The 12,270-nt window shown below is 30.0% G+C and overlaps 1 protein-coding gene across 2 annotated transcripts in view; it reads left to right on the forward strand.

Moving 5' to 3' along the window:
• The window catches only part of LOC135929001 (hillarin-like), a 48,369-nt gene extending 36,611 nt beyond the window's left edge, over positions 1 to 11,758 (forward strand). The window contains exons 8-20 of one of the 2 annotated variants that reach the window (XM_065465486.1): positions 1,297 to 1,376; positions 2,079 to 2,142; positions 2,679 to 2,788; positions 3,534 to 3,760; positions 4,303 to 4,458; positions 5,067 to 5,212; positions 6,111 to 6,319; positions 6,593 to 6,726; positions 7,636 to 7,824; positions 7,921 to 8,105; positions 9,518 to 9,699; positions 10,412 to 10,543; positions 10,905 to 11,758. In XM_065465486.1, coding sequence (XP_065321558.1) covers positions 1,297 to 1,376; positions 2,079 to 2,142; positions 2,679 to 2,788; positions 3,534 to 3,760; positions 4,303 to 4,458; positions 5,067 to 5,212; positions 6,111 to 6,319; positions 6,593 to 6,726; positions 7,636 to 7,824; positions 7,921 to 8,105; positions 9,518 to 9,699; positions 10,412 to 10,543; positions 10,905 to 11,008 — 1,918 coding nt within the window. In that variant the 3' untranslated portion in view covers positions 11,009 to 11,758. The remainder of the gene's footprint in view (positions 1 to 1,296; positions 1,377 to 2,078; positions 2,143 to 2,678; positions 2,789 to 3,533; positions 3,761 to 4,302; positions 4,459 to 5,066; positions 5,213 to 6,110; positions 6,320 to 6,592; positions 6,727 to 7,635; positions 7,825 to 7,920; positions 8,106 to 9,517; positions 9,700 to 10,411; positions 10,544 to 10,904) is intronic. The other variant, XM_065465487.1, reaches the window with a different exon arrangement.
• The last annotated feature ends 512 nt before the right edge of the window (positions 11,759 to 12,270 follow it).

Below are 12,270 nucleotides of genomic sequence, written 5' to 3' on the forward strand. Positions count from 1 at the left end.
TCTTCCCGTCATACTCCCAACATTCCATGTCGCGACCCTAACTCGATCACCCGTAAACTGGTTTCTCCACTTTTTATTAGGTCGTTTATGGCCGTCATAGGTTTCATTTTCATGAATAGTGGTTCCACCAGGTTTCCCATCCTTCTTTTTGTCGTAGGCGGATGAGGAGGCCCACGGGGTACTTTGGGCTGTACCCCGCCCATGCTTTGTTGTAACCATAGGGAAATTTTTGTAGCATGGTTTTTACAATCGGATGCCCTTCCTGACATCAACCTCTTTAAGTGGTTTTTACACCCCGTCGAGGAGACGGTGGTGATCCTATTCTAGACCCAGATCACAGGGAACCTTTTAGACCTCCATTTGCCGCCAAAAGACGTTGCCACTCCCCCGCCACGATGAGGCTGAAGGTAGGATTTTGGGAGAGAGGTAGTATCTAATTTTATAAATTATCATATGACAATCTAGTAATTTTTACCAATATAGCGAATTATATACTTTACAGAAAACTATAAAATATTAATAAGGACATCAGAAAATATCTTTTAAAGACATTGTGGGATAAATAATATGAAGATTAATTTTTAATATCATTTTTTATTTAAAATAAATAGATGGCGTTAAATAATTGAATGCATATTGTTGGTTTATTTATTATCAAGAGCATTGATTAGTAAAATTTGTTAAAATATTAAATGTAATACATTCTCTAACTGTCAAATATGTCTGTAAAAGTGGAATTTTACTAGTATTTTGTAACGAATTCTATAAAATAGAGGAATATCAACTATATGCCTACTTGCTTTTTATAAATAAATATCTTATATTTGTTTGGAATAAATTATTAGCAAGCTTTTATGTATATGTATATACAAGTAATTTATTATATTTTATATAAACTAATAAAAAATATATTTCATATTTGTTCCAGGCTTATTTTTCCTCCTCCCTTGTAAAAATATTTTATTACTATGTATAGACTAAGGTAACCCGGTCGAAGGTCGAGCACTGCCCAAAATTGGGTCTGGGGACGAAGCCCCAGAAATTTTTTTAATTCTCCCCTCCCCCTCTTAGGAAAATCCTGGCTACGCCTATGATCTCTACTATGGCCTAGTGAAGCTTTTAGTCTAAAAAGTTGAATTAAGCTTCTAAGTTAAGCCTCAACTTGAAGATTGATTCGAATACTTCTTAATAAAAAATATGGCTACGCTGTTTTATAGTTGACTAAAGTTAGGTAGTTTAACAACGCTAAATATACGGTATAATGACTATTTTATTTTTTTTAATTATTTTTTGAAGGGCCCTTTTTCGTTGGATAACTATAATAAACCTGAATCGCATGACTTTCGACTCTGATGTTGGTTCGGATACCCCAATGGGTTTATTTTTTTTAATGAAGAAGATAATTTTTCTAATACATCGAATCGGTTAAATGGTGGAAGAAAATGGAACATTTCCTTATCCTTAACCCTTTACATTTAAGCGCTTCCGACCATATATTCTATTATAATTTATTACATCGGTTAAGTAGTGCATCGTAACCCCTATTTATGATATCGTTAAATTAATATTCATTAGCCCATTTTTAATCAAAAATTTATTTTTTAAAATATGTATTATCTCCTTTAAAAATAATATAGATTTTGCAAAAATGTTATATATCTATGATTATCTAGAAAAATGGATTGAGAATATTTTGTAATATGATTTTTTTGTGCCCAATCATTTGAGTGCATGGTTTTTGTCTCTTCCTAGCTCAGACGAGAACCATATGGATAAAATTTAATATTATGAAATTTCCTCATTATTGTTAAAAAATCTTAATATCAAATGATTATTAAAAATAAATTTTACACTTTCGAATCAATAGTTCGGTAACGGACAATGACATATAATAAATTTAATTATAATAAATATGATGCCTATAAGAAATTTAAAAGGGAAAAAGACATTATTTATTTTTGCGATAATTAATATGTTTGCCTTTCGTTTATTTTTTGGAGTTTTGATATTAAAAAAATCTACTAAACAATCATCTATATCTAATAAAAATATTCGAAATTTTTATCAATATCAAACAGGGTTGTTAAGGGGAATCAAACTGGGAACTGAGAGTTATCACATGCTTTTCAAGAGACTTTGCAGGTTTTATTCTTTCTTATATTAATAATATAATTTTTTTTTTAAGGACTTAATTTTATTAAAACACAAAACTTATTTTTGTATAAAAAACAATATGCGGATATGTTTGTTTATTTTTAAAAAAAAATTTCTTATATGCATTGTGTAATCCCTTACATGTCTGCTCTCCTCTCTTTCATTGGAACTTTGGGATTCCAATAAATCTTAAGAGTTACTTAACACCTTAGTTCGTACAGTATATTAGTTATATCTATTTGGCTACGATATAGAGCAATTTTTAGTTACCTGATTGTTCTTTTTCGAACGCTTAGCAATTAATCTATCTTCGTCTAATTAAAATTATTAAATATTAGATTTATATAAAATTTAAAAATATTTTACGAAACGATTAAACAATATTTTATTTTTTTCCCGCTAAATAAAAAAAAAACTTTGAATTATTAGAATATATTTAATATCATTTTTTTTAAAAAAAATATATATATGCCGCACGCTCTTAAAAGAGAGATTCTTGAAAATATTTTTATTTTATTAAATAGTTACGCCGGCCTTCATTGCGTTGTCATCAGAGGGTATTCCAAAAGCGCGGGCTATTTGCCCGGAATGAAATTCGAAATGTCGGCCCCTTCCTCGCTACTAAACCAGACCCGTATGAACATATCTCTTCTTCTTCTTTTTTTTTTCGATTCAAAAAAAAATAACATGATAGCACAGTTTTATTTTCTTTTTAAATAAATATTATTATGGGGGGAATATTAACTTTTAAATGATGAAGGCAAGAGACCCACCAATGTGTGCTAATATAACCTATAATTAACATGGTAAATGAAATACAGCTACGGTTATGATAAGAACTATTTTACTAAAAAAGCAACCTCCAAAGTTTTGCTAATATTTATATAATGAACGTTAGCTCATATCATTCTAACTTCAAGCCTACCCTACTACCTTCCACCCAGTTTCAGAATGGTATAGAAAAAATAGCTTCGTGCCGCACCTGCCACTCTAAATCAATTATTTTATATTTTTTATTAGGATAATTTATGACTCTCCGATTTATATGAAAAACCAATGTCCAACGCTATGCATCATTACCCATTATCATGTACCCGGAGAAGAAAAAATAACAAACTTAGACATAAAATTTAATTATATAAAATAATTGTGAAAGGGAATAAGATATAATTATCTTGACCCTTCTTAGTGTAATAAATCCTTCAACAAAATAAAAAAATTAAATAATAATTATATATATTCCTCAAAAGCAGCTAAAAAGAATAATTGACACTTATTAACTACATCAATATAATTAGAGAAAATCTTGATACACCACATATATATGATGTTTTTTTTTTAAAATAAATAGTATTTATTTTATTTTTGTTTCCTCCCAGCCTCCAGCGACAATCTTATCAATTCAAAACGCTTCCGGAATACCTGGAACGCGGCTTACCTAGACGGTTCCTGGAGATTCGTGCAATGCAATTGGGGTGCCCGTCATTTGGTTAACAATTCCAATAATTCCAATCTAAGAGGCGATGATAAGGGCAAGGAAAACGCTACCGCCAATGGAAAAATGGGCAGTAGCCCCGAAATGATAGCTGACGATAACGATTTGGAGGTTGTTTTTTTATACGCCACATATTTATACGAATCCTTCAATAAAGATAAAAGCGGGTTATTGAGAACTGTATTTTTTATTCATAACCACTTAATGCCCTTGTTACTAGGCAATCCTCCCTTCCACCCCCCACCCCCCCCCCCCCCTGAGCCGATTTTTAAAAAGGGCTAACTCAAAATTTTTGCCAGAAAAACATTGTCCAACTCTCGAAATTTCGTTAATAGATGTTCAAACCTTTGTGCCACCTATGAGCAAAATCTTAAGGCTTGCACAATATTTTTCCTAGTTTTTATAAATCGGCTCATAATGAGCCGTTTAACAACACTAAGTTATATACATTTTAAAAAAAATGAAAGAAAGAAATACCGGGTTATTGAAAAATCGCCATACACGATATGCACAAATAAATGGAAAATAAGAAAGAATGAAAGAATTAGTTTAAGAAAAGTATATTGCTCGTATTTATTTTATCTTTAAAAAAAAGAAAGAATGATTAAATGATTCGCTTTTTACTTTGTAAAACACTTGATCTATTCGTTAAGGATCAACACGGCGCGGATAAAAATCTCAAAGGAGCCGAAAACTTGCGCTACGAATACGACGATCATTATTTTCTCACCGACCCGGAAGAGTTTATTTACGAATTTTTCCCCAAACAATCAGAATGGCAACTGCTGGACACCTGCTTATCCTTGCAGGTAAAATCTTCTGCAGACAGAGACCTGAACCTTTATCTATAATCCCTTATAGTTTAGCTGCTTAAAAATTAAAAAGGTTCTGGTTCGGTTAGGTTTCGAAAAATTCTTAAGGGTTTTTCCGGTTCTGCAATTTTTGTTTAATATTTACGTCAAATGTGTCTTAAATAAAGTTTGTAGAAAAGACACGCAACTTGGAATATAATGTTTGATAAGATGTATGGCAAAGGTAAGAAATAAATATTTGGGGAAGGTTATTAGGGATCACCTCACCTTATTATTAATATTATAACCTTGAATTCACGCGATACAACTAAATAGATTAAAATTATCATTATTTATTTGTGATATTTAGTGAAATTAGTAAAATGAATACATTTAAATCCTACCCCTCCTCCAATATTCAAAAAGCACTATGCTGATAAAGGAAAGCATAAATGAAGAATGATTGTTCGACGTAAATATTTTAAAAAATCATTACAAAAATTCTGTAGGGACTTGGGCTGATTTACCCGACTCTAACATATTTTTTTAAATTTTATATCTCTCGAAAGAATTGAAATAAAGAAATGAAAATATATGTATCATAAAAATTGCCTTTAAAACAAAAGCAATTCGAAAATCTGCCCTTTGTGCGTAGCCTGTTCTTCAAGTACGGCTTGTCCTTTTCTCCAGACCCCAATCAAGGCAATAATTCGACGAATTCCATACATTATTCTTCCCCCAATCATTCCTCACTTTCGACCAACGATTGCAAGTTTTTTTTTTGTTTTCTATCAGAAAATTAAAGATAATTATGATTAACCATAAGAAAGCGACTACTTTCTACTTTAGTTAAAAACGAAATTAGATACGTTTGAGGGTACACACAAGAAATTTGGATTTACCATCCTATTTTGAAATATTGTCTATTTTTTTATGGGTTTTTAAATTATTCATAATTTATAGCTTATCCTACCCTTTTTAATTTTGCTGTTGATATGCTCAAAATGGGAACATAATTATTCAAAACATACATTTAAATATTTATAATTTGCAGAATTAATTACAAAATTTAATAATGTAATTTATTTTAAAAGTATAAAAGTAAACGTAAACGTAATTTTTGCAAAAAAAAGAGAATACGCTATCGTTACGCCAAATAATTAGGGCGCTAAGCAACACTGCTATAGCCGATTTATCATATTAATACTATTAAGGGCTAATGGGTTCGATTTATTTAAAGTGTACATACACTGGAATCATCTGCAAGCAATGTTATTGGCGGTAAGACGTCGTTGAGAAGAATTTTCCTAAAATCCTTTGGCGGACTTCATATATGCACTTTTAGTGCATTTTAATGTATCAATCGACAGTCTTGTTTGTTAGTATTAATGTCATTGATTCTAATCTAATTATATGATATTAAGTCCTCTTTACCAGATCGAGCCTAATATCCTATTTATTGATTTATTTTTTTAAATTTTGAATTTAACTCTCATCTCAAGATTTTGATGTGTTTTTGCTTAGGATGGGAGAGAAATTACATTCCTATTGGGCGAGAGAGAAACATAATTTGAAAAATTCGCCCAATGAGAATAATTCTTAAATAAGCTTATTATAACATATTTTTTATTAATCAATTTTTTTTAAAAAAAAACTGTTTAAACGCCTAGCTATAACCATTCGACCTTTAAAAAGACCGCGTTTTTTAACGTCAAAGGCGCCATTCTTTTAGCGGACAAGACCGGGGCCGCCAACCTGACACTAGAAATGCCCGATGATCTTGTGGCGAGTCTCGTTTTCCATTACAATCTCCGCTTTTACCACCATCCTTCCCCCTCAACAACAAATAACCCCAATCTCAATACTTCGCTGTCTTCCAGTAAAACGAATATATTATTACTTGTAATGTCGCTTGTCAACATCTTCAAATTTTTATTACTGCTGAGGACTTTTGTTTTTATTGTTGACCAATTGAAATACATTTTGTTTTTGAGGCATTTTGAATTAGGACACTTTCACCAAATTTTCCAAATCGTCGAGAACATCACTTATAAATTTTTCTTAACGATTTTTAAAATAATATAATATTGTCTTATATTAGTTTGATTATTACTTTCAAAGTTATATTTTTTGCGCTATCAAATCTGTTAAGATAAGAGCGTTGAAACAACTAACGGTTACGCTACGCCCAACACCCTTGTAACCGGCAACGGAGACAGCCTAGATGGTATCAATATGAGACGGTACGTTATGCAGACCCTGGTTGGGAAATGTGTCATTTTTAAGGTAGATTTTTTTTTCTATCGGAAATGAATAAAGAGAAATGTAAAAATGAATTAACCCCCCCCCCCCCACCTTCCTCTCTAGAGGTTAGAAATTTTTATATGGGAAAGGCTAATGGTAAATTAATAAATGTTATATAAAGAAAAGTATTTTTTTTATGAAATTGATTATTCAAACAAAAAGCTCATTTATTTTTTTTTGGAAAAGCTGAAAGAACGAAATATATCTCAACTAATTTATTATATTTATGCTAGACCCTTCTATTTTTCAATTGAAAACCTTATTTTCATACAAATAATGAAACATTTATTGTTAGACATTCGTAAAAACATCTCAATACCATTATACAATATTTAATCATTACAATTTAGTGCGCACATTGAGAGTTTACGTTTTGCCGTAAATTTTAAATAAAAAAAACGTAACACGGCCCTTGTTTAAATTGAGGTCGTCTTTTTATTAATATCCCTTGATTCTAAATTTTAAATAATTTCTAAAAAAAAAAGGATTTGTCTTGAATATTATATTATCGTCTGCCTTCTTATTTCTTTAATTTTTAAATATTCCTTTTTTTAGGATTATAAGTAAGTTGTTTTATATTACATTTTATATAATATTACAAAACGAAGAATAAAAAAAGTATTGGAAAAGCAAACCTATTTGCGTTTTTTTAAATGATTGCTAACGCCAAACCGTAATTTTACCAATTTGCAGTAGGCCATTTGAAAGTCATTATTGGCGCTTGCAACGCAGCGTTAGAAACGCTCAATTTGTTCGCACTATTAAGGATTCCTTAATATTATTATAACTTCCTGTTTCTATTTTCTACTAATGATGCTGATTACACAAGTTGATCCTCTACATTTTTTTTAAAAAAAATTCATTTATTTGCGCATTTATAAATGCTCATAGGTACATTGTCCCAGCAAGGGGGAATTTTTGCTCGACATTTTCGCCAACCAAGTCAACTCTTCTGACTACGCCTCCGGAAAGGCGATGCGATTCAAAAGTGTATGCAAGGCGAAAATAGTCTGTTCGACCCTGGACAAAATCATGATACCACTCCCGGATTGTGCCAGCGGCGAGTGGGGACCTGTTAAGGTAAAACGGGGAAATTAATAGATTTCATATAAAAGGAAAGGGGGGAAACAAAAAATAGGTTTTTTTAACCTGATATTTTATATTTTCATATAAAAGGCTTACAAATTGTTCACTATGATCCCCGCATCCCACGAGGATGCCGTCGTGAATACGCACACATCTTTCCTTGTCATCCGTTTCTGCTTCGCTCCTTTAACGTACTTCTCTCCTCGAACCAAGCGATCTTTTGCTTCCGGTACGAATAATTCGGATAGCAGACAATCTGACACTGCAAATTCGAGGTTTTTTGTCAATTATAATTTTCAATGATTTAGTTTTAGTTTTTTTTAATATAATTTTGATGAAAGCGCATGCGTTCCATAATTATATTCAAATCATTTTATTTTTTTGTAAGATATTATAATAAAAACAAAAAGTTAAAAGAATGAAACAATATGTGTCTTTATTTTTACATAATACTTAAAAAATAAATGACGATTCATTAATATATAACAAAACAAACACTACAAAATACATATGGTAAAATTTTAATGTAATTATTTTGCATTTACAATTTTTATATTACTTAAATTTTTTTTAAAAATACAGTTTAATATTTTTTTCAAATGTTTAATATACGACAAATTTTATATAGTATAATACAAATAATACACATTTACATCAAATCCTGATCCTGTTTATTCTAATTCACAAATGTTTAATACACGACAAATTTTATATACTAACTAACACAAATAATACAAATTCATTTACATCAAATCCTGATCCTATTTATTCTAATTCAATACATAATATATCTGCTACAAATAATTTCCATTATCTCCCTTATTGTATAGAAATATTGAATATAGCCAGAGAAAAAATATTTTTCTTAGACGAGACAGGCATAAATTAACATGTTGTACCTGTTTACGCCTGGGCATCATACAATGTTACGCCAACTGTTAAAGTCCCACCATCTAATGGTAAAAATTTAAGTATATTATGTACTATGGGAATCGAAGGTGTGATACTTTATCGCATCATCGAGGGAGCTTATAATAGTCTACTATTTCGGGAATATATGATAGAACTAATTAATATCATACCAAGTGATTCAATTGTTATGGATAATGCATCGATCTATAAAAGTCACCTCATTGATAGTTTTAAAGTGCGAGTAGAATATTTGCCACCCTATTCGCCTCAACTTAATCCAATAGAGAATTTCTTTGGTGTATTATAAAACAAATACAGATCAATCAATCCCCGACAAAATACAAGAAACGAAATCGTTCATAATGTAACATCAATTCTTAATGTATTTACCTTATGACTTTTCAAGTTATTATAATAAGATGCATCGATATTAGGAGATTGGTTATCGAGGACAACCATTGAATTAAGGTAAATTTATAAAAATAAAATTTATATTATAATATATATAGAAAATCGGAATACATAAAGAAAAAACGAAAATTAAAATATCCATTTTTTTATATTTTAATGCATTTTTTAAATCTGTTTTGTCATATATTATATATTTGATCGTCATTTATTTTTTGAGTATTATATAAAAATAAAAAAACATGGTTAAATCTTTTTAATTTTTTGCTTTTATTATATTAATTTACCTGTAATTGTTGGGGCTTAAAATTAGCTCACTTTGCCCCCTTAAATTTTATTAATAATTTCTGGTGTATTATTTTAATAGCAGACGAAAATTGGTAGATTTTGCGGCGGCTTTGCACAAAAACGATGGCGAACAAACTATCCTGTCCAAATGCGTGCGTCCGCGGTGGATTTATACGCGAGATAACCTGACCTCGGGGGAAGACCATCAGGATGCTTATAAAATGGCTTACCCCAGGGGAAGATTAGATAATTATCTAGAAGGTGCCTAAAACTTTTTGTATTAATAAAAACTATATATTCTTTTATTCCTCAAAAAAAATTGATAATATATTTATAAAATATCCGAAAATCCTGAAGAGTGAGTGTGAGGAGCCAGAGTGGAGGCAACCTTAAAAATGGTCGGAAAATAAAAAAAAATATGCACCGATAAATATTTTAAGACTAAATTTATTTTTGCATTGTCTCATATGGGTGAGGGGTAGAAATATCAAACGGTTATGTAGATTCCCACTCTTGTCCCCCACCGCTTACCCGTAGTTACGCGGCGACTGAGAAATTGGTTCAAATCAGAGACCTGCAGAGGTACCATTTGTATGGCCCGGCTGACTCGGATTTTTTTTTTAAAAAAATTTCGGCCCGGCCCAGAGTATTTTTCAAAAAAATTTTTCGGCCTGGACCGGGTTTTATAATTTAAGGCCCGACCCTGATTTTATTAAAATTTGTTATATTTATTTTTGATTTTTATAGTTAATAATGGCCATATTAAATATTTGGTTTTAAAATATGCAGGTCTCTGGTTCAAATAACCTTGAGTTTGGGTAGCAAGGTTATATATATATATCCTAAAACACCAAGTGCTCTTTAAATATCATGTATGCGATTAGTGTTTATTTATTTTTTTAAATTACCATTTAAAGCACAGAAAGAATTTTGATTGTTTTTTAAATTTAACATTATTATAAAACGTTGGAAGGTAACGGAAAGGGCAGCAGGGAAGAAAAGGCGGAAGTTGAAGGCATATCTTTCGAAGTTTCTCTCCCCGAGGAAGGCCAGTACGGGCTCGATATTTATGCCCGAGAGGAGGACAACGCTTCCGGCAGTCACGGTTTACGCTATTTATTTTATTACTCGAATAAGAGTTTTATTTATTTATTTAAAATAAAATATTCGAATATTAGGTCTAAGAATTTTTATAAGATTTATGTTCACGTGATAAGCCAATTTTTTGAAGTAGTTCTCACAAAATTTTGACAAATCACGAGTCCCCCAGTAGCCTCTCCTTAGTAACGCCACTGCCTTTGATCATTATTACCAATAAGTTTTAATGTTCGAAAAGTACTAACAAAGCGAAGCTATTAACTTTAATCAAAATTTTATTTATTATAAAAAATAATATATATATATAGTATGTATATACTTGATAATAAATTATCCTTGACCCTTATCATGTTATTATATCACCCAAGGTCACAAGAATTTGCACAGGCATCTATCTTCACCCACGGGTCCTAAAGAAAAGCAACTACTAACCCACGCTTGTAAATATCTCATCAATTATAGATTGGCGTAATAATCGCGAATCATACAAATCGAATTATTCTTATCATTCATTTTTTTATTGTTACGGAAGAAGAATTTTTCTTTTTCGGTTATAAATAAGATAAAAAAGTTTTTTTAATCGTGTACAAATTATTCGAATTTATTGCGAATATATATTTTTTTTTCGCGCATTTTATTTTGTCGATTCTTATTTATTTTTTTAAAGATATTTTATAAAAAAAACAACTTTATATTGTTTATTTTCGAGGTGGTTCCTACCCGTCATTCACCCAACCACCATTTTTTTAAAATCATGGCTTCTTTTCTTTTCCAAATATTTAATATTTTTATTTATCCCCCCTCCCACTCCCTCTTATTATCTACTTCATTCCAAAAAAATTTTAGTGCATTAAATTATTCCTGCCTAACCAGTAAATTATTAATATTCTTTTTTTTAAAAAAAATATATAGGATTCATTAAATATTATTAATTGTAGTGTTTGTAAAACGGCTCCATTTTTAAAAAATGGCTACCCGATATTTTGACCAAAAATATTACGCAAGCCTGGAGATTTAGTGTATAGATGGCAGAAAAGTTAGGACATCTATTAACGAAATCTAGAAATTTGCGTAAATTTTTTGGCTAAAATATTGGATTAGCCGTTTTAAAATTCGAGCCGTTTAACAACACTAATTTATTTGATTTGTATTTTCGCTTTTTTTAAAATAGTTTAAACAAAAAAATCTATTTATTTATTTTTTAGTTGATTTATATAAAGAAAAGACCAATTTTTTTAAATAGTAATAATAATATAATATATAATTATTTTTCGAAACTGATTTATATAATGAATTGTGTGTTTTGTAATTTTTATAGGAATAAAATATTATTAAAAAAATTTTTTTCTGCTTTACTAGCAAGCTATTGCTAATAAGATTCAGCAGATAGAAACTTTTCAAAAATATCATTTAAAATTGAAAAGATGATAGGGTATAGAGGAAGGATGCCAGAATAATAGTTTATTGATATACCACCTTTTGAAAAATTTAAAACTATTTAAAAATTAGATTGTAAATCTTGATAAGATTCAGCAGATAGAACTTTTCATTAAATATCATTTAAAAATTAAAATATTTTTTTTTAATTTTTAAATGGAAAAGATGCTGTGAGTCAATAATAGTGTTGTTAAACGGCTCGATTTGAGCCGATTTTTTAAAACAGTTAACTCAATTATTTATCCAGAAAAAATATTACGCAAACCTGAAGATTTTTGTCATAAATAACACAATGGT

The sequence above is a fragment of the Gordionus sp. m RMFG-2023 genome, chromosome 4 (assembly GCF_954871325.1).
Source record: "Gordionus sp. m RMFG-2023 chromosome 4, tfGorSpeb1-WG-v2, whole genome shotgun sequence".
Taxonomy (NCBI): Eukaryota; Metazoa; Nematomorpha; class Gordioida; order Chordodea; family Parachordodidae; genus Gordionus; species Gordionus sp. m RMFG-2023.